This window comes from Oncorhynchus gorbuscha, linkage group LG05 (genome assembly GCF_021184085.1).
Source record: "Oncorhynchus gorbuscha isolate QuinsamMale2020 ecotype Even-year linkage group LG05, OgorEven_v1.0, whole genome shotgun sequence".
NCBI lineage: Eukaryota > Metazoa > Chordata > Actinopteri > Salmoniformes > Salmonidae > Oncorhynchus > Oncorhynchus gorbuscha.
The window spans coordinates 19372190-19399592 of record NC_060177.1 but is presented as its reverse complement, the minus strand read 5'-3'; the positions used below and the strand labels follow the sequence as shown (position 1 = coordinate 19399592).

General features: G+C 43.5%; 1 protein-coding gene across 2 annotated transcripts; it reads right to left on the bottom strand.

Annotated features, from left to right (window-relative positions):
* Positions 1-100: 100 nt before the first annotated feature.
* Positions 101-27057, bottom strand: LOC124035623 (homeobox protein aristaless-like 4). 2 transcript variants are annotated; one of them, XR_006838779.1, is made up of 5 exons: positions 26411-27057; positions 12512-12825; positions 7367-7495; positions 2645-5603; positions 101-2582 (listed from the first exon to the last, which is right to left on the bottom strand). XR_006838779.1 is itself a non-coding variant. In XM_046349166.1 (4 exons), exons 1-4 carry the CDS (start codon positions 26754-26756, stop codon positions 5283-5285), a joined length of 1110 nt encoding a protein of 369 aa, XP_046205122.1. In that variant the 5' UTR covers positions 26757-27057; the 3' UTR covers positions 101-5282. The 2 variants fall into 2 exon arrangements, 1 of the variants encoding a protein (XP_046205122.1); XM_046349166.1 differs by having other exon boundaries at positions 101-5603.
* Positions 27058-27403: the final 346 nt, after the last annotated feature.

Below are 27403 nucleotides of genomic sequence, written 5' to 3'. Positions count from 1 at the left end.
CAGTTCAAAGGAACGCTGTTAGTATTTTTGTCGACTGTGTGACATTCTTGCAGGTTGTGCGATCTCATTTCATCCCTCATGTCTGAAATACTGAGGGATTTTAGGCTGTCACTGCCACTGATGCAATCATGGTACATATGAGGTAGATGATATGTAAATGCAAGAAGATGGATGTGTTTCTTTTTTTACACTAGATTTTTATTGAAGGCCCTCCCACCCCTCCATCCTAATTATATAGACATCAGTAAAAACAACACCAGAATCTCAAAAATCTCCACACACGTTATTACGTGTGTTGTCCATTGCTGCAGGACATTGTGAAAACTGCTACTCTTAATGAATCCTCTGAGAGTCTTGCCATCCTAAAAACATCCCCAGTCTTTAAATGTAGGACGTTTCCGTGAGAGTAGGAATCGTTCTGCAGTAGCATCATTCCCACCACACAACAGCATAGAAAGATTGTCAAATATTGAGCGCCGACCTCTTTGACTAAATGTGTTTTGTTTGTTTAAAGGTCTAATGCAGCCTTTCTAATTGCAATGTAGAATTATTTCAGGGTAACAGTAAAGTACCTTACTGTGATTTCAATTAAAATGGTCAAAAAGAAGCAAAAATAACTTTTTAGCAAAGAGCAATTTCTCAAGCAAGAATTTTGCTCGACTGTCTGGGAATGGTCTGAATGGGGAGGGGAGAACTGAACACCAGCTGTTATTGGCAGAGCAGGTTGTAACTCTGGTGTTGACACCAGGCAGACCAAAACTCCATCCCACCATTTTCACCATTTCACAGTATTATTACAACCTCATAGTGTGGAATATATAAAAGCAGGAAAATCACGTTTTGGAGTGCATTGGACCTTTAAATAATTGGCGGGAACTATATGAAATTACTAATGACAATTGAAGCTCCACTTCAGTTATCCATTTAAAAAAATTGTAGTTGATGCGGTTTTGTGTGTGTGTGTGTGTGTTTCTTAAATAAGTGTGATGAACAGTTTTGCTCTCAATGCTTGTAAAACAATTTTCAAAAATATTATGTAAGTGCAATAACTTACTGTACTATAGTAACTCACACAAAATATATAGGAGAACATGAACACAAGTAAAAGTATACCATCATTATTAAAAAGCCGTACAATATAGCTTAAAGCCACAAAAAGCTTTCAAAATACTTGGAAACTCAACAAACCAAGAACACCCACCCCCTTCAGAAGGATCACTCAAAAACCAACCTACAAGTATCTCACAAAGATAAAGCAATACTTTACATCAAATTAGTAACATTTCAAGAGTCTTTGTAGATTACTGTAAATCAGTCCAATTTACATTAAAACATATTTTTTTTACATGCACACACAACACACAGTTTTATATTATAATAAGTATTTACTTATTTTTATTGCCCTGCTTCAGTAGTATTAGAAATGATAGGGGTGGTGTGAAAGGTGACATCATCACGGAGGGACAGACTGGGACCCCTGCAGGCTACAACAGAATGAGCTGATATACAAGCTTTTTTGCAACTACTTAAATTCTGCATATCTGATCAGTTAAGGCCCAAAGGCAAGCTGTGCCTCGATTAGGGTAGATGAGAAAGAGAATATTTACATATTAACCTGTGATTCATCCAAGAATGCTTCATATGGGCTTCTACGTTTCTGCAGTCTTTAACACTGAGCTTTCGGTTTTGTCCTTCTCAATCCATAGAGAACTGCAGATAACAGAACATGTCTATAAATAAAGAACTTAAAACGTTTTCAAAAACATGTCGAAAAAGGTAAACAAATCAACTGTGTCGACCTGAGCTTCATGTGTGTTTGAGCTCTGAGAAGCACCCAACCCAGCACTGTAAACCCTACAAGCCCTAGTCAGAGACAGCTATAGGCCAACCTGAAGCACAGGGCCACTGGCGGATCTGTCTGTTCTGTCACACAATCCCAGAAAGAATCCCTGTCCACAGATGTCCCCGTGTTAATTAAAAAGGCTGCAGCCTGGCTGTGCGGCTGTGTATGGCCGTAGTGCCGGAGGGGCAGGCATTCGGCCAGAGGAGCGAGAGGGAGAGCCCTAGTGCAGTGTGGGGGCTTCTTTGAAAATGGAGCCATGACAGCTGAGGAGAAGCATGTGCAAGGCATGTTTGTTTTGCATTTATCCCCAGAGCGCAGCTGTGTGCACTGTTCTTTTCCCAGAACACCGGAACGCCGTGGCCCGTTCGCACTCCCAGCAACCCCTTAGAGCGGCCTATGAAAGCACAGGGGCCCCATCTCCAAATCTCAGAAGAGCACCTCCAAACACAGAGACAAGCCATGTTGTCAGCAGTATGTTCATGCATCAGGCTTGAACTGCCATGTATAACTGGATCCAATCTGAGTCGTCATTTGGAAAGGGTTTCTGACCCATTATTTGTAGATGCTGACAGTTCATCCTAGATCATACATACCACAATATCCTAGCAGAGCTACATAGTGTAGATACTGACAGTTCATCCTGGATCGTACATACCACAATATCCTAGTAGAGCTACCTAGTGTAGATGCTGACAGTTCATCCTGGATTGTACATACCACAATATCCTAGTAGAGCTACCTAGTGTAGATACTGACGGTTCATCCTGGATCGTACATACCACAATATCCTAGTAGAGCTACCGTGTGAAAGGGGAAATAATGAGGCTTGTGTTAGGGAATTAGAGATGGATTCTACACTTAAGGTGCATGGGGTATCATATTTGGCTTCAAATCTATGAGACCTTTTGTTTTGACTTGATCCAAATGGGAACCTTGGGGAAAACAGAAAGCTCATAATGCATAAGATGATGGAACACGTCTACTATTGCTGTCACCTCCGCAAATCGTGACATGGAGCCATTGAAAGCACGGAATACAGTTTGCCCCCCCACATTGTTCCATGTCCACACTGAGGTGCAGGGACTGGGGATCCGGTTGTTCCCTGGGGGGGCTATAAGGGGTGGGACAGGGGGATCTGTTTGTTGCCAGGGACGGGGGGACTATAGGGGGGGGGGTGATCTGTTTGTTGCCGGGGGGCTGTAATCGGATCCTCATCCTGGCATGCTGGTGTTTTTTCTTGAAATGGTCCTGCTCAGACCCCATGCCAAAGAGTTAATGAAGCCAGGCTCAAAATTCAGCCTGCTCAACTCAAGTCGTCATGCTAAAGCTGTCAGGAGGACAGCTGACCGCGGAGAATGAGGAATTTCTAACAACATACCTCTACTGTCATTGGTAAAGTGATCATGTTGATGCAAACATGGAAGTAAGGTCTTTCAGAGCTCTGCTAGAGTGCTATCCAGTCTTTATGACAGCCTGCTACACTGACACCTCTCTCATGGGATGCAGCCTCTCCACATTCTTTACACACCATCAGGAAATTCAGCATTGAACTTACATGTGTCTCTAACAGCGAAAGGCCATACATACATTGCATCTGGGACTAAGAGATGCATAAGAGCACATTGGTTTTGGAACAGAGTGGAGCTGCTAAGTGCCTACTGACGGCTCTCTCCAAGAGGAAAATAAACCGTGAGTGAGAGATGGAATAAAGTTGTGCAGTACACGTTCCCCCAAGTCCATCATGACCTGTAGCCAATTCACAGCCCTCCTCTGCCTCAACAAACGGTTTCACAGGGATTCACTTCACAAGTCTTCTCCAAGTGGAAAGAGACCTGGGGTTCCCAGTATAAACTGACTGACGGCTTATTTTGTGTGGAGAGAAAGTAATATGTCTAACAACAGCACCAAAGGTTCTCCATTGAGAATTCCATCCCACTACAGTGAGGCTTTGCATGAAAAGAGATAGTGGTCAACATTGACGGCGTTAGTCACCATTTTATTATCCTCCCTCAAAACTGTCTATATAATCTACACTGCCTCTCTGCTGTTCAAGGCTGCCGCTGGGTGTTATCTCTGGCAATGGGACTGGAGGGCACTTTTCCTGTAACTCCCTAGGTGGAAATGTGAGGTGAGGAAATGCCAAGGGAGGAAATGGCATGTCCACTTTGAATCTCCTCCTGCAAACAGAGCTGAGCCTGTCTGGTGCTCCCAGACCCTGTAGGCCCCAGCAGGCCTGCTGTGCCTCTCTCTCATACTCACACACACCACTTCCTCGTCCCCGTCCCTCTCTGGCTCAGTGACGGCCCATCAGCGGTGCAAGTAGGGCTCTCTGTCTGCCCGCACTTAAACAAACCTGGATTGATATCTGACATTTAAGTGTTGGAAGGCAGCACCAACCTAAAGTATGCTAGTGCTGACCATGCATACCAGAAACAGTAAGCTACCTTTGAAATGGTTGACCTCTTTCCCAAACTGAAGAATATGACTGATTTTATCAGCATTCCTTCAGTTAGTCTGACAGAGATGGATCGGCTTTGGGCTTGACCGTTACCTACACCCCTCTCCTTGAAGTGAAGCTGACCAAAATGACCTTAGGAAACCCAAATGTACACGCAGACCCAAATCAGGCCGAATGTATGTAAATATGTGAATATCAGTTTGCAGTTTATGTGGTTAGTTGCATTCGCACACCGTCTGACAGAAAGGGACAAGGGATTCTGTGACAAAACCAGGATCAAAATGAATAAAGAAATACACACTTAACATTTAAATACCGGAAAACAAGAAAGTATGATAACATCTGAACAGAAAAAGCTGTTGACTCTCACTAGCAGGTGTGTTAGCAGACGCATATCAATATCTGTACAAACAGCATTACCTGTATTAACTGAATAAGTGCCGGGATTGGTTCAAATCTATTCAGCTTTTTTGTCATTTTTGTTGTGTTTTAGTTTATAGCTACTGTATAACCAGCACATTGTTTCCAACAAGCAACCAATTCATTTGTCTCTTTAAGGATAGGTCTGATTCTTGATTTCCTGCCTCTCACCTCATGCTTTAACTACCTGACTGACTGACTGACTGACTGACTGACTGACTGACTGACTGACTGACTGACTGACTGACTGACTGACTGACTGACTGACTGACTGACTGACTGACTGACTGATTGACTGACTGACTGACTGAATGACTTTTGTTCATCTCTGATGTCCACTGGTCTCTCCCATCAGAGACACAAAATAAAGAAGTGCACTGTCCAGATTTGTTAGTCTCTTTTCTCTCCTCTTCAGCAATTTGCTATGGCTTTTATCATCATCATTATTTTAGATTATCAATATTTCTGTTATTTTAGCACAGACTGGCCGCCCTCTCTGCTTTGGCTTGGTTTGGACGTGATGGGGTTCCCAGAGGCCCCTGTCCTGCTGCTGTTGAAGCATCATGTTGCCCAGGAGATGGCTGCACTGTGCTCCTTGGCCTTCATACGCAAGGCGGCGATGCTGGAGGACTTGCGGTCCGGGTCCATGCTGTTCAGATCATACCCGTTGATCCCTGACCCCATGCCAGGACCCCCAAACAGGCTGCCCATGTGTGTCTGTCCCATGTGACCCCCAGGGTTCGGGACGCCCAGGAAGTCAGATACGCCGCTGCCGGAGTGAGGGTGAGGGGTCATACAGGATGTGACTGAGTCACAGGGCACTACACAGCCTGGTACAGGAGACGCTCCACTGCCGCCACCAATCCATGATGGGTTCTGTATCTGAAACGTAGAGAGGGGACAGGGTCACTTTAAATACCAAAACTATGTGGGTGAGTCAGTGCTTCGTTTTTTCAGACACCCTCTGTGGACTGAATATGATTATTGCAGAATGAAGGATGTGTTGTGTGTTTGACATCATGTTTACAAACAAAAGAACCAACCGAGGATACTAATGCAATACAGCACAATTTGTACAATTATTTATTGTCATGTTTTGCTTCTTCAGTAAATTTCATCAGTCTACAACGCTCACCCCCCAAAAAATAGTTAACTTGTGCACCACTTCGCCTCCACTTCTCTTCCTTGGTATTTCGCCCGGCGCGCTCAATGGCCTAAAGATGAGGTAGACCTTTTATGGTAAAACGCTTTGAAGGCTATAAAGATCAAGAAGCCTATGACACCCACCATAGTCTGTCAAATCGACTTGAATAATGAATTAACCTATCAACTCTGTGGAGCAACGTTCACATTATGGTCTACTTGTCCATAGCCTGATATTTGAACGTTGAAAACCCTATTGGAGTGTTGCTGCAGGTACATAAGTTGAAGGGAAAGACATTTCCCTCCTACCTCAGTCCTTCAACACCTTGCCTGGCTGTCTTAGAAATCTCCATGCTTCCTGTCACCCTCCTCCACGGACAGAGAGAGAGAGCTGCGGTGGTCAGGGAGCTGATAGGGATGTGGGAGTGGGGGTGTTTGAGATGGGGGGACGGGGTAGTGGTGCTGGAGGCTCGCATGGAGTGGCCAGATGTGCACAGAGCTGCATTCCACAGTATCACACACACACACCTGCCCTCTGACCCTCTGTGCAGATGAATAATACATGGAGGGGGGGGGGGGTTCTCTGGGTCTATGTGAGGGTGTGTCTGGACTGTCACTGGAGCCAGCCTGACCTCACTCTCTGGGGGGGCAGACAGAGAGAGGAGAGAACAGGAAGGGGAGCTGCCTCATCTGGGCCTGCTGATCTGTGTATCACAGAGAAAGGCCTCCCCCTCAGCTTGAACTGCTCTCTCAAATCCTTTGTCTGTAACACCCAGAGGATGTAAGTAACCCCACTCTCTGCTCCTCCAAGACCTACCTCACCTCTCCACCATGACAGCTGATGGCTAGTGAGCGTTCTGGCACAAATGGTTGCTGTGTTTCACATTGGTGGTGGTTGAGGAGAGTTTCCTCCTTACTATGTAAGCATTCTTTAATTTTTTATTTATTATCATTATTACTTTTTATTATTATTTTTCTCCCCAATTTCGTGGTATCCAATCAGTAGTTACAGTCTTGTCTCATCGCTGCAACTCCCGTACGGACTCGGGAGAGGCGAAGGTCGAGAGCCATGCGTCCTCCAAAACACGATCCAACCAAGCTGCACTGCTTCTTGACACAATGCCCACTTAACCCGGAAGCCAGCCGCACCAAGGTGTCGGAGGAAACACGTACACCTGGTGACCGTGTCAGCGCGCATTGCGCCCGGCCCACCACAGTAGTTGCTAGTGCGTCAGGGGACAAGGACATCCCTGCCGGCCAAACCCTCTACTAACCCGGACGACGCTGGACCAATTGTGCGCCGCCTCATGGGTCTCCCGGTCGGGGCCGGCTGTGACAGAGCCTGGACTTGAATCCAGAATCTCTAGTGGCACAGCCAACACTGCGATGCACTGTCTTAGACCACTGCGCCACTCAGGAGGCCCAAGCATTTTATTTGAGCATTTGAAAAAACGCTATATACAGTAAATAAATTTAATTATTGTATTATTAATTATTATTACCTGTGCATAGTTCTCAGGTCTGGCTAGAAGAGGCAGCTCGTACGCCGTGGAGAAGTGTGTCCTGACCTGCTGCATCTGACCAAAGCGCTCCCTCTTCCTCCATTTGGCTCGGCGATTCTGGAACCACACCTGCTGGGCAAAGGTCAGGACTGAGTCACATAGTCGCATAAGATCCATATATACATATAGTTACATTTTTTAGAGCATAGTTCAAAATTGAAAGAAGAATATAGTCATACATTTTTCCCTGAACATCCAATAGAACTAACATAATGTGTAGGCCTACAGTATCATTTACAAAGCACATAACTTGCACAAACACTGTTGTGATTATAAATGTGGTGCTGTTCTGTGTCTTTTGGCTGTAAGGGGAGGAAAGAGACTGCCATGTGTCTCTCAAGCCTGGGGCTCAGTGCGTCAGTGAGGCTCTGTGAACTGTGGGCAAACACTGTACAGCAGCATTGCCATGCAACTAAGAAACAGGGACCTCCAGGGTTGGCCTGGCAGGGGAATCACAGAGAAGGGGACTCTGCCCCTGAGCCCTGGGCCTGGGCCTGTGTGCATGGCTTATTTTTTACAGTCTCCCTCTCTCAGAGAAAGCAGAGACCTGGCTGGAGGTTGACGTCTGGGGGGGTTGACAGGCATTGTGAAGGCCTCCTCTGAGTTCCCCTCCTATCAGCGCCATCAGCAGCAGGAGGTTGGGATGGAGGGGGAGATGTGGAGGGGAGATGGGGGAGTTAGTGGGGGCCGGGACGGAGGTAGTACTGGACCCACTAAGACTGAAGCTTTAAACTTTCCACAACTTCTCAGGAGAATGCCTTTCTGATAGATACAAACAACACTATTATTTTCTGTATGGAAAAAAGGTTCTGAGGATCACAGCCAAAGCGACTGTTCTATCTGCACAGACATCAATGTGCCGAAACTCTCAGTGGAAAAAAGTGAAAGTATGTGCTGCTCTGTAGATAAAGCAAACTATTCTTAAGCGTATAGTCTCAAAAGCAGCCAGAAATTCCTTTCCCTGTGATCCCTCTGCCTCTCAGATTAACTCCATCTATTTATTGATTCGTGAAGTGGAGACCTATTCAAAGGGGGAGCCTCCTTTATTTTGCAATCTTGATTTGTCACAGAGTTTGAACTTGATTCTGAGGATGAGCCTTGGTAAATCAGTTAGTGGTTTACACAGCCACTGCCATACAATTTTCCATCTCCGTTAACCAAGTATACACACACACACACACGCACACACACACACACACACACACACACACACACACACACACACACACACACACACACACACACACACACACACACACACACACACACACACACACACACACGCACGCACGCACGCACGCACACACACACGCACACACACACGCACACACACACACTTTCAGAGGTATATTTAAAAAGAAGGTGAAGTAATACATTTGTTGGTCTGATTCCCTGGGCGGGTGGGCAATCAGAGAGGAGAGCAGAAAGGAAGGATCTCTAGGCCTCTAATACAGACAATGTGGAGAGGAGGTTTTTACTTGAGTACTCAAAACAAAACGTTCACAGACCCTTCCCTCCCTTTCTTTGTCTTCTGACAGGAACGGGGCAATTTTCTCATGACAAAAATGTGCTGTAATTACCTTTGACATCTGAACCTAAAACGGTTGTTTATTGAAAGCATTATTGTGTTTAAATTTCCATCAAAGCTGGTGAAAGTGATCTGAATAGAGTCGGTCTCAGATGGACTTAGGCCTGGCGCCCTCCCCCACACAACGTCATAGGACCTATCTCAAAGCTGGGTAACCTGATATCAGCCTGACTCTGATTGCACTTTATGTCAAGGCACAAAGCACAGAGAGCACTGTCCCTCAGCTTCACATCGTCTGTTTAGAAAGCTTTACTCACTGATTGCTCTGATACAGGAAATATATGGGCAGGACATGGTATCACAGCATTTTTGTTGAGAGAGCACAATAACTAGCCAATTATTCCCCCTTTTTCTTTCTGCACCCCTGACATTACTTATATCTCTCCTCTTCCATTTCTTCTTTCTTTCACTCACTCACACTTCCTCCCTCCTTAAATCTGAGTAGGGAATTTGGGAAATTGAAAAGTGACATGGGAGAATGTTCAAACCAGAGCTTGTTTTCATTTTATGTTTAATTTCCTGACACCTAAACCCCTGGCTTTCCGATGCTCCCCCTCCAGCCCAGAGGAGTCACACAGACAAGAGAGAAGGACAGCGACGCTCCCTCCTCTCCTCTCCTCTCCTCTCCTCTCCTCTCCTCTCCTCTCCTCTCCTCTCCTCTCCTCTCCTCTCCTCTCCTCTCCTCTCCTCTCCTCTCCTCTCCTCTCCTCTCCCTGCTGTTATCTGTCTCTTTCCTTCTCAATCTGTCTTCATGTCTTTCTTTCAACAGTCTCATACAACCCAAATACTCACTAGCTTCTATTGCCAATGAAGCCACTCTTCAACTACAATGCTAAATTATGTGGAGAAGAGATTGTAAACATTACGCTGTGAGAGTTGTTGATAATGTTCGGACAGTGAGTATCTATCTACCAACAGATACGGTTTGTTTGTGTTGTGCTCACTGGGTAGTGACAGTAATTGGTAAAGACGTTGACAGCTAAAGTAGCTTAGAGACTTACTATGAGGCTTTAGTTATGTTCCAGCACAGAGAGAAAGAACACAGAAATGCCAAACTGTCCTGGCAGGGAAGCTGCATGGGGATGCAGCCACTTTGAAGTCAGAGACCAGCTTTGAGGATTGATCGTCTGTCAGTGCTGTTTAATATCTAATATCATGTTTGTTAGTATGCTTTCTGATGAGTGGCTGTCCTCTTTTATCTTAACTAAGGTCTGTAGTTTGGTCCTTTGGGGTGGCAGGTAGCCTAGTGGTTAGAGTGTTGGGCCAGTAAATGAAAGGTTGCTGGATCGAATCCCTGAGCTGACAAGGTAAAAATCTGTTGTTCTGCCCCTAGACAAGGCAGTTAACCCATTGTTCCCTGGGAAGGCTGTCATTGTAAATAAAAATACGCTCTTACCTGACTTGCCTTGTTAAATAAAAATATCCCCATGTACAGCACCCTCAGAGCTGTGAGCTGACAGCAAGGTATTCTGAGAGACGTGATGTTATTGAAACCCTTGACCTGTGACCTGTAGATGTATCTGGAGTGCATATGACTCAGAGCTCAACCGACTTCCTCCCTTTGAAACCAGTAGACAGAGAAAACAAACATTTCTCTGGCTAACGTTTATAGTCAGGCAAGTTTACAAGCTCCTCTTGTTCTGTCCCGTTAAGTGGACTAAAGAGAGGGTATTTCAGTTACAATCTGAAAAACACTGCCTTGATGAAGAAGTATTTGTTTGGAAATCTATTGACAACCACAAAAGTGAAATCTCAGTGGAATTCCAATCAACAAAAACCCACTGTTCTATTAGCTTTTTAGCAGCACAAATTCTTGTGGATTTAGTTGAACAGTTTGTCCACTTTAGATGCAGAGCTCCTTTTTTTCTGAGTAAAGAGCAGAAAGTCCTGTTCTTTGACTGACGAGGCATCTTGTGTCTTTTATCTTTTAACTTGAATGGTTTAAGAGGGCCAGTGGGAGAACTTAGGCTGAATAGGGCCCAGCTGTACCAGCCCTCTTATAGCTAGAGGAATAGCATACTTTCTGACACACACACAAAGAGACAGAGAGAGGGAGAGAGAGAGAGAGAGAGAGAGAGAGAGAGAGAGAGAGAGAGAGAGAGAGAGAGAGAGAGAGAGAGAGAGAGAGAGAGAGAGAGAGGAGAGAGAGAGAGAGAGAGAAGAGAGGGAGAGAGGGAGAGAGAGAGAGAGAGAGAGAGAGAGAGAGAGAGAGAGAGAGAGAGAGAGAGAGAGAGAGAGAGAGAGAGAGAGAGAGAGAGAGAGAGAGAGAGAGGAGAGGGAGAGAGAGAGAGAGGGAGAGAGAGAGAGTGAGGGAGAGAGAGAGGGAGTGAGGGAGAGAGAGAGAGAGAGAGAGAGGGAGAGGGAGTGAGGGAGGGAGAGAGAGGGAGAGAGAGAGAGCAGGAGCTCTAGGCTGAATAGGACTTCCTGTGTTTCACTCTCAGGGGTTTCTGGCCACTGTGCCAGCACATGTCATATAAAGATCCAGCCTGATCTCATCCCTCAGACTCTTTCACAGAGCACTTGCTATCTTTACTTTCACATGACGTTTGTATTTACAGATATTTGTGTTGGTATTGTACTGTATATCGTGGCATGTTTCCTATGGAATAGTGCATGATGGCTGCTGCGATCCTCACAATTTACCAGAGGCTCAGGGGAAGGTTTTCACACCTACCCCCGAGACCACGGGAGGGACACATTCTTCCTGAACAGGATGTTAATGAAAGAAAAACACAATGAATCCAAGGGCTTTTGGTAGACTTTGCGTGTGCACACGTGTGTCTTTGTATGTCTGTCTGTGTCTGTGTTCCGAATGAGGGGAGTCTCATCGTCTATCCACCAATGCTGGAATGTGGCAGTAGTCATTGACGGATTATATGTAAATCAAAGGTCACAGGAAGGTTGTATGTTTGTAGCCCCGGCCTGGTTAGCCACTTGCAGAGCTCAGTTCAGAGGTTCAGAAGTCCAGGGGTTCAGGTGCAGGCTAGGGTTTGGAGCTGAGCAGAACCAAGCGTGTCTCCTCATATGTGGATGAAAGTCTGCTCTCTTGACAGTGAACATATGAGGCCCAGCTCCATCCTCAGCCCCTTGGGGGCCCCTGCCCTGCGTTGGCCCCTACTCCCACATTACCAGATAAATCTCACTCTCACCCTGGTGTCTTGGCGACATTATGTCTCCAAAGCCACAGATGTTGAGGGATTAATGTGGTTCTATCCACAGTCTCCAAGTCATTGGCTTTGTCTGGTTTTTGTTCAAGTCCTTTCAGTAACTAACAGCCGCCATCTGATTCGAGATAGCGTTGGTCCTTGTTCCTGTTTGGCCAGTAAAGGATGCTCAAGTATAGACCTTTACCAATTGTGCTTCTGTTTATAATGGTGATCATAACTGTTATTGATGTGTAATGAAAGGGATACTGCTAGACTGAAGTCCCAGATCTTCACAGGACCTGTGTAAGTAGCGGTTAGCAGTAGAGCTCCTCTCAGGTGAGCCAGTCTTACCTGTACCCGGGCCTCAGTCAGGTCAGTCCGGAGGGCCAGCTGCTCGCGGGCGTACACATCTGGGTAGTGGGTCTTCTGGAAGACCTTCTCCAGCTCCTCCAGTTGGTAGCTGGTGAAGGTGGTGCGGTTACGCCTCTTCTTGCCCTTGTTGCTCTCACCCTCGCCCTTGTCCATGGGGCCGGCCATATCCGAGCCTGGTCGGTCCGAGGGGCCCTTCACGCCTTGATCCTTCACACTCAGGTAGCTGCCGTCCATCCCAGAGGGGTCAGAGTTCGGGGTCAGGTCAGAGTCTGTCAGTCCTGAGCTGTCTTTACCTGGAGAGAGGATGAGAGAAGGAAGGTGTTAGAACACAATATATCTCGTACTGTGCTCAAATATTATGGATGTGGTTATTATTGACACCATATGTTTTGGGACTGATGTGCAACAGAAAACTAATTTAGACTGTGTTTACAGTATTATATAGCACTAGCACAAGGACCAAATGACTCTTGCAGCATGTTGTTCTTTGAAAGCTCCCTGGCCAGCTGGTTCCAGGTCTGGACTCTGGTTCATGGTGTGGTTAGGAGTGTATGTGTAAGCTGTGTGACTCCCAGAACTCCCCTCCATACTGCTGCTCATAAATCATGGAAACAGACAACCTGGCAGGCAGTAATTGCAGAATAATAGAAAATTACAGATTTTCATCTCTCTCTCTCTCTCTCTCTCTCTCTCTCTCTCTCTCTCTCTCTCTCTCTCTCTCTGTGTTTTCCTTTCTCTCTGTTCTCTCTGTGTGTCTCTCTCTGTGTGTGTACTTCTCTCTCTCTGTGTCTCTCTCTGCGTCTCTCTCTATTTCTCTCTCTCTCTCTCTCTCTCTCTCTCTCTCTCTCTCTCTCTCTCTCTCTCTCTCTCTCTCTCTCTCTCTCTCTCAGTATGGTTGGGGTTGGAGTCAGGTCTTACGCTGGGGGAACTCAGGTCTTTGACACAGACACGTGGGCCGGGCGTGGACTGTGGTGCGGCTGTAAGCTGAAGCTCACTTAGTAACACGACCAAACTAACCCGGCAACAAGAGTGTCAGTGGCAATTTGCTGGACGGTAATTTGTAGCGAGGGGAAACACACACAGCAGCCTAGCCGTGAAACCTCAGTCAGCCTACTGATCATAAATTCCCATGATGCTGTCTGTGCCAGTGTGCCATTCGTCCATTATTCCACAATAGTGCCAATCTTCTGTGCCCTTACTGCCCTCCCTGCCAGTGGATCATTAAACTCTCTCCATTACGGCTTCTATTAAGGGGTTTGGGGTCCTGGGAAGGCAATGTGTTGTCATGCTCACTCATATGAACTGCAAACCCTCCCCCTTGGGCTCTAGGCTGTTCAAGGGGGTATAGAATATGGTTTGGGGTCCAAGCCAAACCTCACATCTGCTTCTCAACCCCTCTGCTTGGTGACGTCCCCTCTGGCTCGGTCTAGTGGTGAGTCCAGGCACTACGCTCCCCTCTGTTTAGCTTAGCTCTAAGAGACAGGGAATTATTTTAGGGAGCCCAGGGTTGGGATGTGCTCATTTCTTATCTGAGGCTGGGGTAAAGCCTTGTCAAGTTAGAGCCAGGGGGTGTAGGTGTGCATGTGAGCTTCTGGTGTGCGTACTGCTTTCAACACAGCAGGGCAGCATGCCCTCCGGCCCTCCACACAGAGCCTTGTTGGGTAATGTGCTGCAAGGTGAGGGGACCTGATAGCGCATCTGATGATACACACACCCTCGGTCCCCCGCCCTACACACCTTTCAAGGACTTGGGTAAAGGGAGCCGCTTAACAGTCAATGACACCATGAGAAATATAAGCCTTGTGCTGTAGGATTTGTTTACACCAGGGGCCACATTTAGGGAAAGCCCCTCTTCCTACCATAACATTGTAATATAGTTGTTCACTTATACCAATCACTGCTGCACTGTTATGTTTCACCCGTCTGATTCTCAAAACCTCCAACTCTCATTCTGTCTGTTATTATCATACTGTAAGTTAGAGCTTTTCCCTCGGAGTTGGATATGAGGAAAAGGATTACTCCTGGTGTTGGTAAATAATTGTGAGGGTCTGATTTGAGCCGTCTCACTCTCTCTGGCCGTGTCAGTTTGCCTTCCCTGGGCTGCTGCCAAGCACCCTGGTCACTGTGGACTGTCAGGCAGGCAGGCAGCATCGACCGGGGCCCGGGCCCTGGCCAGGGGTATAATGGCTCCCACATTGCCTGCTGCCTGCCCAGGACTGACACATCCTGTTAAGCCTGAGACGAGCAAGCTCAACGCATTTACCAAAACGTAATCATTTCTAGTTATTCCCTCGTCATATGCCCTGCACTGATGGTCCCAACAAGGCAAGGCTGTCAGGCTGCTTGAAATCAAGGGCTTTCTGCATCTGATCAAAGACTCTTGTTTATGCCCTGTGTCATTGATGGTTTTTGGCAGAGGCAGGGTACTGTGACAATCTCCCACTTGTTATCCGTGCCCACTGAGAGTAATTGGCATGGAGAGGTCCTTCTGAAATCGCAGAGGCAATATTTTCTCCAACTCTCCTATGGAGGTAAAGAGTTTATCAGTCATCACTAAAAGTAGTCATCACTAAATAAAGTATTTCAGAAATACAGTATAATCAAATCAAATCAAAATGGTATTTGTCACATACACATGTTTAGCAGATGTTATTGCGGATGTAGCAAAATGTTTGTGTTTCTAGCTCCAACAGTGAAGTAATATCTAACAATTCACAACAATACACACAATAACCACAACCTAAAAGTAAAATAATGGAATTAAGGAATGTATGAATATTAGGATGAGCAATGTCAGAGTGGCATTCCTCACTACATTTCATGATCACTGATTGGGCAGGCAGACATTTCCATTTAGCATCATGGTGGATTTTCCTGAAGATAACTGATACTCAGACACTTTCACCGTAGCTGATCGGATTAACAATCATATTGTGGCTTAGTGAAAGTATGATATGTTATATACTTTATAAAGCAAAGACACTTCTGTCTCTATGCCAGGATATGTTCTGACATGCTGCTGTAATTTATCAGTGGTTTACAACCCCCCACTCATTTTCACCTTTCACCTGTTATACAGGTCTAGATCTCAGCATCCCTGATACAACACTTGGAAGCAAACAGACAATAAACTCCTCAGTCCCTTCTGCTAAAACCTCATAGCGTGTTTCCCATTTAGAGGAATCTGCTCTACAACAGTGTTCACTGATTTTTTTCATTTTTAACTTTGGATCCAAGATTCCACATCAGTTCCAATTACAGCTCTCTGACGGAGAGAGGCACGTCTGGAGCCCATTGTTCTTTGTCTGCCCCAACCCTGTTAGGGATCTGACATACCAAGTCTACAGTGACTGTACAACTGCTGTGATCTAAAATTGAAAAAGCTTCCCTGTTCCCTTCCAGTTGTATGACTGCTGTCTTATGCTATTTGTATGTTTGTTTAAAGTAAGAAATAATGAGATGTGATACAGAACTGTGGCTGTGTCCAAGTACAGGATAGTTCGGAACTGAAATCTTCATATTATTCTTTACAATGTCAAGGAAACAGAATACTCTACTAAATCAGTCCAGATCTGACCAAGCTGAAACCAATAGGGTCTGAAAGCAGAGTTCATCAGTGGGTGAGAGAGAAGAGGGGTGAGGTTAAACCAGAGAACTAATTGGCAGTTTAACCCTAATAGTATTCACACCTGCCTGCAGAGCAACCCAGGGTCTTGTAAACCCATTTCAATAGCGTTTTCATTTCCCCACAAAAAATGTCTTCAAATGTCATTTTATATTTTGCACTCTAAGTCTTTAAAAAAGTTGTGTCCACAGAAAATATCAAAATAAGAAAAAAGATGGCTACGTTAGATGGTTAGAGTAATAGATATGATCATCATAGCAGCTATGCTATGAGGGGTAAATGACTATAGTTCCTGCCCTTGGATATCTGTGCTGGACCCCTTAAAGTTAGCAAGGGTCAGACCTTCACTGGGGACAGACGTTAAGTCGCTGTCAAAAACGAGAGGGGAACATCAAAGTGTAATTTAACTGGCAGTAAAGCGACAGGGCGCCTCCCCAGCCTCTTTATTGAAAAGGTTGGCTAGGGTCAGCTCACAGCATTTAAAAGAAACACTATAAATTAGACACCCTGCGGTGACTGAGAGCGATTAATGGCTAAATATTCCCAAACCCAAAGAAATATCCCTAAATATTAGAAAACGTAAATAAAAGAGATTAAGTGTGTCTAGTCTAGGCTTGATAGATCCCTGTTTTGACTGGACCCAGGAAGCAGAGGAAATTTGTGTAAGCTGTTTTCTCTGCTAAGCATTTATTTGTAACTCTAATTTGGTTTGTTTTTCCTTCTTAAAATATGGATTGAATCGTAATTGGAAGCTTTGTGCTCTGAAGTCCCGCCAACTCTGGGAATTCCTCTCTTCCTGCTCGTTCCGCTGGCTGTGAGGCTGTTACGTAAAGACAGACACACTAACTAACACAGGTAGTGGATGGAGAGACTGATTGGTGTGTTGAGATGTAAACTTTATCAAGCCTACACCATGACAAATGAAAAGTGATGTGAGAGACATTGATCCATTTTATTGCAACCTGTGAGTGAGTCACCACAAGGCATTAGCATGGGGAGAGCCTTATTAGCAAGCCCTCTGCCTACACGGCCATTGGCAAAACCAAAGCTAATCGCCTACCCAAAGGCAGATGGAGTCGAGTCTCAGTAGTTCTTATAAACCCGTTCTTCTTAAACGATCTTGTTCCTGGTCAGGAGCACCATGACACCACTATGAATAGCACCGCAGTATGAGTAGGCTATGGTGTCAATTGCAGTCATTGAAACAGTTCAAGGTTAGCCTAAGTTGGTGCTCACTAGGCCCATGCCTTTCTTATATCCCTGTTTCCCTCTCATATGCCTGACGCCGTAAACAAAACCTCAGCTAACGGATGAGAAAGTTCCATAAGTACCTCTCTGACTAGCTTATAGCTACAGTAGTTTGGGAGCATCTGATAGGTAAGCGTCCACTTTGAAGTCAAACACTGTGAGGGATGATTCATCCCATCAGGCTGCTGTGAGGTGCACGCGCTGTGCCAAAAAACAACTGCTATGGGAGCGTATCCATAAAGCCTGAGACACTGATAAATCACCCCTCTCTCTTCAAGGTTCTTTATCTGTCTGAGAGTCTCTCTCAGGCCCTAGAGCATGGCAGGATCTCCACGAGCCTGAGGCTGGGCTAGGGTCTACTCAGTGCCTGTTCCACAGTTTGTCTAGCTCTAAAACAAGGTCAAGACAGTGTTAGACAATTACACATAAGATCAAGGAACAAAGCTCTATTTGTCTTTCTGAAACCAACTTATTAGCATATCTGGAAACACTTTCCCCTGCTCTTATACCCATGTAAATACACAGTAATAACGGTAACAACACTGTATGTTGTGTTGGAGATATAATACCCAGTGTAATGCAAAGTTCATGCAAAATAATATTTAACTGCGTACGCTGTGGTTTTAACCAGTACTGTACTGAAATGGCTAAAAGACTTCATGTTATTTGAATGAATAAAGAGGGAGACCCCTTGAGAGGGGAAGGCTTCTTAATGTGAGATCCTCTCAGTTTATCTAACAGTTGACGTTATGTTCCCTCCTTCTTTCCCAGTGAGGTCTGAATCTCTCGGGTGATGTTAAAAACCACAATGAAGCAAACACACATTTTACGAGTGCACGGGAATGCCATAATCAAAGACAGGTTGGTCACTGTCCTCTTAGCATCATGTGGATTCCACTTCTGACAATGGCATTGTTATACCGAAGTAAATACAATGTGGAAAGAGCACTAGATTGTCCTTGGTGGTCCAAATTGTTAATCACTTATAACTAAGCAAAAATGATAATCTGCTTGTGAAATAATATATAATTTCATATAGGCTTCTTAAAGTTTTTTACATCAGCTCCCATGTGAACTTACATAGTACTCTGTCATGAGGAAACACCATGTGAACTTACATAGTACTCTGTCATGAGGAAACACCATGTGAACTTACATAGTACTCTGTCATGAGGAAACACCATGTGAACTTACATAGTACTCTGTCATGAGGAAACACCATGTGAACTTACATAGTACTCTGTCATGAGGAAACACCATGTGAACTTACATAGTACTCTGTCATGAGGAAACACCATGTGAACTTACATAGTACTCTGTCATGAGGAAACACCATGTGAACTTACATAGTACTCTGTCATGAGGAAACACCATGTGAACGTACATAGTACTCTGTCATGAGGAAACACCATGTGAACTTACATAGTACTCTGTCATTAGGAAACACCATGTGAACTTACATAGTACTCTGTCATGAGGAAACACCATGTGAACTTACATAGTACTCTGTCATGAGGAAACACCATGTGAACTTACATAGTACTCTGTCATGAGGAAACACCATGTGAACTTACATAGTACTCTGTCATGAGGAAACACCATGTGAACTTACATAGTACTCTGTCATGAGGAAACACCATGTGAACGTACATAGTACTCTGTCATGAGGAAACACCATGTGAACTTACATAGTACTCTGTCATGAGGAAACACCATGTGAACTTACATAGTACTCTGTCATGAGGAAACACCATGTGAACTTACATAGTACTCTGTCATGAGGAAACACCATGTGAACGTACATAGTACTCTGTCATTAGGAAACACCATGTGAACTTACATAGTACTCTGTCATGAGGAAACACCATGTGAACTTACATAGTACTCTGTCATGAGGAAACACCATGTGAACTTACATAGTACTCTGTCATTAGGAAACACCATGTGAACTTACATAGTACTCTGTCATGAGGAAACACCATGTGAACGTACATAGTACTCTGTCATGAGGAAACACCATGTGAACTTACATAGTACTCTGTCATGAGGAAACACCATGTGAACTTACATAGTACTCTGTCATGAGGAAACACCATGTGAACTTACATAGTACTCTGTCATGAGGAAACACCATGTGAACTTACATAGTACTCTGTCATGAGGAAACACCATGTGAACTTACATAGTACTCTGTCATGAGGAAACACCATGTGAACTTACATAGTACTCTGTCATGAGGAAACACCATGTGAACTTACATAGTACTCTGTCATGAGGAAACACCATGTGAACTTACATAGTACTCTGTCATGAGGAAACACCATGTGAACTTACATAGTACTCTGTCATGAGGAAACACCATGTGAACTTACATAGTACTCTGTCATGAGGAGGAAACACCATGTGAACGTACATAGTACTCTGTCATGAGGAAACACCATGTGAACTTACATAGTACTCTGTCATGAGGAAACACCATGTGAACTTACATAGTACTCTGGCATGAGGAAACACCATGTGAACTTACATAGTACTCTGTCATGAGGAAACACCATGTGAAATAATGTGATTCAATGGGTAGTTTATAGATAAAAGCAAAACGCTTATAATTTCAGTTCTTGTGATGGGTGCCACTGTCCAGGCCAATGGACATGCTAACTTTTTACTGTACTATAATGTCTGAAAAATGTATACACAGTAGGGGATATTACAGACTCTAATCTTCTGGGATATTCTTTGTGCTGGACGTCTGATCAGTAAGAATCTTCTGAATGCCTCAACTATGGAGGGTTTAGTTACACAGCAGAGGATCTGACTGCCGGGCTGAGAGAAGGACTGGAGTACGAGGTTCAATGTAGCCCTGTCGCACTCCAGCCGGCAGATTGAGCTTAATGTAAATTGCTGTGCCAAAATACGAGTTAACTGGTAAAATGATCCGAGGTCCTTGTCACCTCTAGTCATGTCAGCAACCTGCTGAAGTGTGTCCTGGTTCTCCAGGCTTCGCAGCTCTTCCATGGCTGGTTTCTATTACCCGCTGCTCATATCAATCAGCACAGACGGACAGAAAGGAAGGCTCAAATGGTTGTGCTGTACTAAAGACGGTAGAGAGAGAAAGGGCAGCAGATGGGGTGTTGGTGGCTTCAGTCTAGATTGAAAGGATCTCACAGGACAGTTGATTCACACCTCCTGTATCCTCCCTCTCTTTGAGTGAAAACACAATATTGTAACCACAACTATATACCAAATGCTTGTAATGTCACAACAAAGGATTTTCCTCTGTCTGTCCATAGCTCACGAATAGTTAAATAGAAAAGGTGAGTTTTAGATCAATTCTCTTTGGGATACAGCTCTTCTAAAAAGGTCAGGAAACCATAAAGGTCTCTGTATCCTGTCCTCGGGGAAGACGGTCAAGCACCATAAGAGGAAAACTTCTGTTGCTTCAAGAAAAATATAAAGATATTCATGTTCCGAGTTTGGAGGTTACGTTCTCAGTGAGTATTCTGACCACTCTTGACACTGCAGAGAAGCCAAGGATAGCTATCTCTGACAATGTGCATTGTTTGTGTGTGTCAAACCAAGTCAAGAAACAATCTATTATTACATCTTATTCTATTCTACTATATATTTTAATGTTAAAAAAAACACAATCCCCCAATTTAAAGGCCACCTGTTGTCAGATTTTATCAGGTTGAATCTTGTCCACTCTCCCTGAGATGTTTAGAGCCAGGCCCTAAATATCCTACTGCCTAGAGGAGAGGAGTGGTTTATGGAGCCTGGAGTCCAGTGGAGTTACAGGCTTTAATCACTGCATGTAGACCCGGCTAGGAAAGGCACTGCTCTCCCCTATTGCTAATGCACAGACCTTGTATATGTTGTCCCTGAAGTAGCATACTGTTGGTCCAGGGCTGCTGGACCTGAGAGAACCTCAATGTAACTGGACTGATGGGCCGTAGAAAGTGTCCCATTGTTTCATCTTAAGAGGTTTGAATGGAGGAACGGTTGAAACCATGCCATGTGTTACCCTATACACCCACTAAATCATTCCCTGATCCTTTCAGTCACTTGCAACCCACCCCATAACCAAATATTGTATTGGTGACATGTTGTGTATTTGTGTGCGGCACTTGATTAGCAAGGATACACAATCCAGTCACCTCTTGGACACGCAGGGACTGCCTGTGCTTACTGGGGGCTGGCCTTTGAAAGTATGAAAATAACTGGGGGAGGTGCAGATGTACATCTGAGTCACATTAATGGTGGAGGTCTCCTGTAGTGCTGAGACGTTCCTGACTGCTCTTTAACGCTCCTATCTGAGTCAGTCATACCTGTGGTCCGACAAGGCTGCTGCAACGGTGGCGTCCATTGTAAAAACGTGCATGGTCTACCCAGCCAGGGTCCTGTGATACCAAAGAACAGGGTTTCTCAAACTTGGTCCTGGGCCTCCCCTGGGAGCACGTTTTGTTTTTTTGTCCTAGCACTACACAGCTGATTCAAATAACCAAAGCTTTATGATGAGTTGGTTATTTGAATCAACTGTGTAGTGCTACTTAAATGTAAATGTAAATGTAGGACAAAAAAAAAAACGGGCTCCCAGAGGGGGGGCAAAGGACCAAGTTTGGGAAACCCTGCCATAGAACATCACATTTTACTGGGTCCTTTGTTTTGAAAGGTCATATAACAATTTTGATTGGTCTTATCATGGAAAGAAAATAGTCTTATATTGTTGAATTCGAATGTGTGATCTGTTGTAAAATATTAGATATGTCCTTTGGTGTAAACTTTCTTTTTAGTGGCTCACTTATTGCTTTAATAAGATATATTAGGCCGGCATCATGAGGCTAAGTATTATTTATAGCGGTTTGTTTGAGATTAACAGCAGAAATCATTTTCTTTACATCTACCGAGTGTGCGACGTTATGTAGACTACAGGCCACCGGCAAGTTCAGCCGAACGCAAAAAGAAACAAACTCCATTGAAATCTCCCGAAAACAGCGCTGGTATTATCTTCAAAGGTCCCCGCGGTGTCTAGCGGGAAATATTGTAAAGACTGTGACTCCAGGAATGTCAGCCTACCTGCTTAAGCCTGATTGAAGTAATAACTCACGAAGTATCCGTTGAATTTCCTGCCATGACTTATACCTGTGGTCGAAACCAATAAGGCTTCCTATACCAGGTTTAGAGTCTTTAAAACGTGACCCTAAATAATATCTCGTGAGTGATTATGTGATCTGGTAGGTTTATAGAACATCAAAACTCTTCCCCGGACAAAAACGCATTCCATTGCAAATATGACCCCGAGTTGATAGGAAAGTGTGACAATGTGTTTTTTTTTTAGTATAGGTCTATGTGATTCAAACGCACTTTCACATCGATCATTCAAATTTCAGTCCGTGTCTATACGTTTTCATTAGTTGACTTTGTATATGCCGAGCATTTTCGTAATTTCTTACAGGTTTATGTGCAGGCCTAGGCCTGATCTTTTCAGCGCTATATTACGCACGCCTCTCCTGTGAGTCATTAAGTAACAAATGTTAAGCAAGGTAATAACACAGGATTGGAAATGAAATATGTGAAAAACGGAATATTATGTTATATTTGAATAACTTGTAGGCTTAATGTTATAGGCATACCACGTTTGGGTTCAAGTTTGTATCAGAGTGTTTACTCATTTATTTCAGGTGAATATTTTCTTGTTCAGAACTATCTAAATATTGGAAGCTATATAATGACTACATAATAGGCAACTTGTCGCTTTTTGAATAATAAAGATGTGCATACGGTAAATGACTTCTAATTCTCATATGGTTCTAATGCTCAAATGACTTCTAATTCTCATATGGTTCTAATGCTCAAATGACTTCTAATGCTCATATGGTTAACTATTGTTTAGCTATTATGAATATTCTTGTTATTATTATTATTATCAGTAGTGGGAGTCGTATTCCCATAGATTCCCAGCAGTGATCGATCAGTCGTAGACTCTTGACAAAGCAAGTGTCTGGTGTTCGTATGTTGTTGCCTAAAGTTATTTGATTAAACCAAAGAGATTCAATAACATCTGCACAGCAGACCATCATTAATAAATCTTATATGGATGGCTATGCTATGTTACGTCACCCGTTTAAAGTAATTATGTAGTGAAGAAAAGACTGATTGGTTTATGTGCTTTCATTAAGGTTTACAGAAATCCTATTCTGGCACGTTAGTGACATGTTTTCATGTCCCAGCCCTCCTCCGTAACTCAGCTATAAATACTTAATTATGTAATAATAATATTATTACTGTTATGATGATGATGATGATGATGATGATGATAGTCTAGTCATCAACAATAATATCATCTTTATCCTCATTAATATCATCATGATCCTCATCATGGTAGCCATTAGCCAACAGTAAGAACAGCATGGCAAAGTTTAACTAAAGTTTCTTCATGTGCACTTTTTCTCACGTTGGCCCGCCCGCTAGACCAGACAATTGATCAATGTCTTCTCTTTGACAGCAGTGATTCAGTGCTTTCGCTTCTATATTGACATCTCAACTCGTTATATCCTCTTTGGTTGTGTCCCCGTTTGTTCATTTTCACGAAGGACAGGACTCCTGTCGTTTTCACTAGATATTCATTAGAATATCTGTAATAGTGAATCGTTAACAAGTTTGGTGAAGCCTGTACTTTCGTTTAATCGAAAGTTAGTATATTGATGAAAATGGTTAGCTATTCTAATTTCATTATATAATTTCAGCAATCTGGCATTTGATTTGACTTTGTATGTCATTTGTGTTAGCAGCACTGTCCAGTGTCCATACGTTCACTGTGCATGCATCTTTAGTGTCGTTTATTTATTTTATTTTTTTAACTGTTTTTCTAAAAACGGATGTTATTGTTATGTTATAAGTCAGGTGTAATGGGTATTACATTTAAATGTTCTAAATTACACAGATGAATGGAAAAATACTTACGTTTTCCTCACAGAGCGCTTGGTTGATTTTCGAGCATGATTAATTAAGGATTCTTGAAATTGGTGATTTTGACTTATTCTTGCGCTACATTCAAGTTAATGTTACCTATAGCGTTCAATAAGCTATCATGTGGTTCGATCTATGTCTATGCGCTCTTACTTTTTGTAATAAAACATTTGAAGAATGTGCGTTTAAATTAAGGAACGTTCGACATCTTTGATCTAAATGTAGCCTAAACCTGAGACAGAATTGGGCCAAATTGAATGAACATGTTTTAGAAATGAGCTAACTCCTCATACATTAATAGCAATTGGTTTATAGAGACTTCGAAACGTGAGACTGACATATAATTATTTGGCAGAAAGTCTTAGGCATATTTTGCCTGTATTATAATTGTAGCACTGCTTTAGTCTAGTTGAAGTCAACCATTTTCTTGAGGATTCATGGCCTTTTACGTATCGAATATCATCTGGCTTTGGTCACTGACTTCTCAACCATAAACAACAAATGAATCACGTTTGAAATTTGTAATAACTCCTACAAAAATTCTTAGCACTTGTAGCCACTCTCCTGAGAGAGGTTCCAGAAAGCTTTTACCGCTGTATTTGATGCTTCCCTCCAGTTCATCATCTGAGAAGCCGCTCTATGTCCGTGGGTTTTCATCTCCCCCACAAGTTGCTCGCAGATGGTTAGAGAAAGCGCTGGATTTTGCGGTATTTGTGTTAAATTTATAGCATGGGCGGATTTTTCCTGCGCTCAAGATGTGCCCTTTGCTAGACCTCTGCAGAATATCTTCAACATAAAGATATAGTTCGGTAAATCAGTAGAGGGTATTATTTCTTATTAAGAATTAAGAATTGCATGTAGGTATTTTTCACATTACATATTAATTTAATGCATGGCAACTGTGGGTTTCCAGTTGCAAAGTTAAAGGTTGTATTTCATTGTAAAATAAACAAATATTGCTTAAGAGCTTGTGATCCGTTATATTTTATTATATGGTCATACAAACATCTATAAGGTCACCAATACCCAAGTCACGCTAATGCAACGTTTCTGCAGAGTGCACGTAGGCTATTGTAGGCTAGAGGCCTTTACAGTGTTATTTTGTCAGTTCACAAAATCAGGCTGTTTGATCAGCAATGTTTTAGTCACAAACTTCAATTCACCACCATCAGTTTGGGCAATCTTTTCTATAAGAATCTGATTATCTTTACCTTGATATCATATAGGTGCCGAAACGTGTGTGTGTGTGTGTGAGAGTGGGTGTGGGTGTATGTTATCGATGGATTCTTAACATTTGCAAACTCCCCCAAACATCTATTGCTCATGAGACAATATTGAGAATTTAGCCTATAGATTTAAAGAGACTAGGGATAATAATATTGGTCCGCTGATAAACTATTGCCCATAATAAAGTAAATTCGACGCTCGGTAATTGTTCATGCTTGAAAACGTGTTAATTCAATTGTCCGATTCAGATTCAATATTAAGGATTGTAATGCAGATTATCGCATTAAATATAGCCTAATTTAATTCAATCGTCAAAGGGAAAACGTGATAGTCGGGAAGGTTATGTCTCTTCGTAATTGTGTTACAGGGGATAGTTGTGGCCGTAATATTGGTAGTAAGTTGTGAAGTCCATCACATTGAGTTTGTAAAGACTCATGCATTGACAAATGTTTATATGCGATTAGCGATATTATCCTAACACCCGGGATGATAGCAGACGTGATTACTTCACCCATTTATTTTATTTCATCGTCGGTTCTGATTATTGGAAGGCATTTCTCAACGTACAGGAAACTGTTTACGAGGCATGTGGAGACATGCATAACGTTCCCAACTTCAAGAAGAAAATACGCAAAACATCCCTCATAATTGGGGGAATAGTCAGTCAAGTGAACAGATATTAACACCGAGCACTGTATACAGAACACAAGCACAATTTATGTTGTCATTTGATATGGTTTTTCCATCAGAATAAAGAATAAGAGACACGGGACATCTCTGTTCGTTTGAAACAGAACTGTGGTTTTACTCACCATAGCAGGGAATGAGCGCTCCGTTGTGTCCGCTTTCTTGGTGCAGTTTGCCTCCTTCGGGGGGGGTTTTGCAAGAAGACCTCTGCATGAAGAGGTGGTATTTGTTAAAGGTGCCTTCTCCAGCGGTGGCATCCAATGACTGACACTCCTGTTGGAATGGGCTCCGAGACTTTTCTCCGTAAGCCTGACCTTTGTTTGGCAGGAAAGTGGGGCTGTATTTGTTGTCACTTACTTGGAATGTCCTAAACGGGTTCGTCTGATGATCCCTACCTTGCGGTGCAGAGGGGCTATAATATGAATCCATGGATGTCATATCGCAGTATGAGACGCACGTCTCGGCGTTCATGCCTAAAAAAAGTTACTGGGAGAAAAAGACGACCAAACTTTTTTCTTTCTTTCCGTTTTGGAAAGGGAAGCAAACAGATACCCTCACTCTCTCTCCCTCTTCCACATACGGATGAACACACACATGCACACTGTCACGCACACACACATACACTGGCTCGGCAGCTGTGTTTGGTTATAAAACGATTCAGATGTTTTCCAGGAACCACTCGCTGACCAAAAGCTAAAAACTCCCCTTAAGGTTTAGAGGAGTAACAAAAATGCGTCTTTCCTCAGAAGATGCAACCCAGATCTCCCCGATATACACTACCGAGAGCTGTGTGGACTTTAAGTCAAGACATCTCCGGAGTGATTATGTTGATAACATGAATGGGTGATGTCAGTCCTTTCCTCAGAAGAAAAAAACGTCTTCTTTTTTTAAATATGTGGGGGGACTTAACACATGACATTAATGCAATTAGGGTATGAATATATAACTAATTGTAAGTGAAGGGCAACAGCGAGAATGCAATTTTATGCTTGATTCGCAATGGTTCGTCAAGAGGGGACTTCTTCCAGACAACTGGGATCTCGACACATACAGGACAATATAGCCTATCTATTTTTCATGTGTATTGTGTGATTTGTGACACGGTATCTATTTATTTG

Excerpts from the sequence above, each read along its gene's own strand:
- LOC124035623 (XM_046349166.1), bottom strand. The coding sequence starts at position 26,756 with ATGAACGCCGAGACGTGCGTCTCATACTGCGATATGACATCCATGGAT. Across the intron at positions 12,826-26,410 it reads AGCGCTCATTCCCTGCTATG|GTAAAGACAGCTCAGGACTG; the intron begins GTGAGTAAAACC and ends TCCTCTCTCCAG. Across the intron at positions 7,496-12,511 it reads TGACTGAGGCCCGGGTACAG|GTGTGGTTCCAGAATCGCCG; the intron begins GTAAGACTGGCT and ends TTTGCCCAGCAG.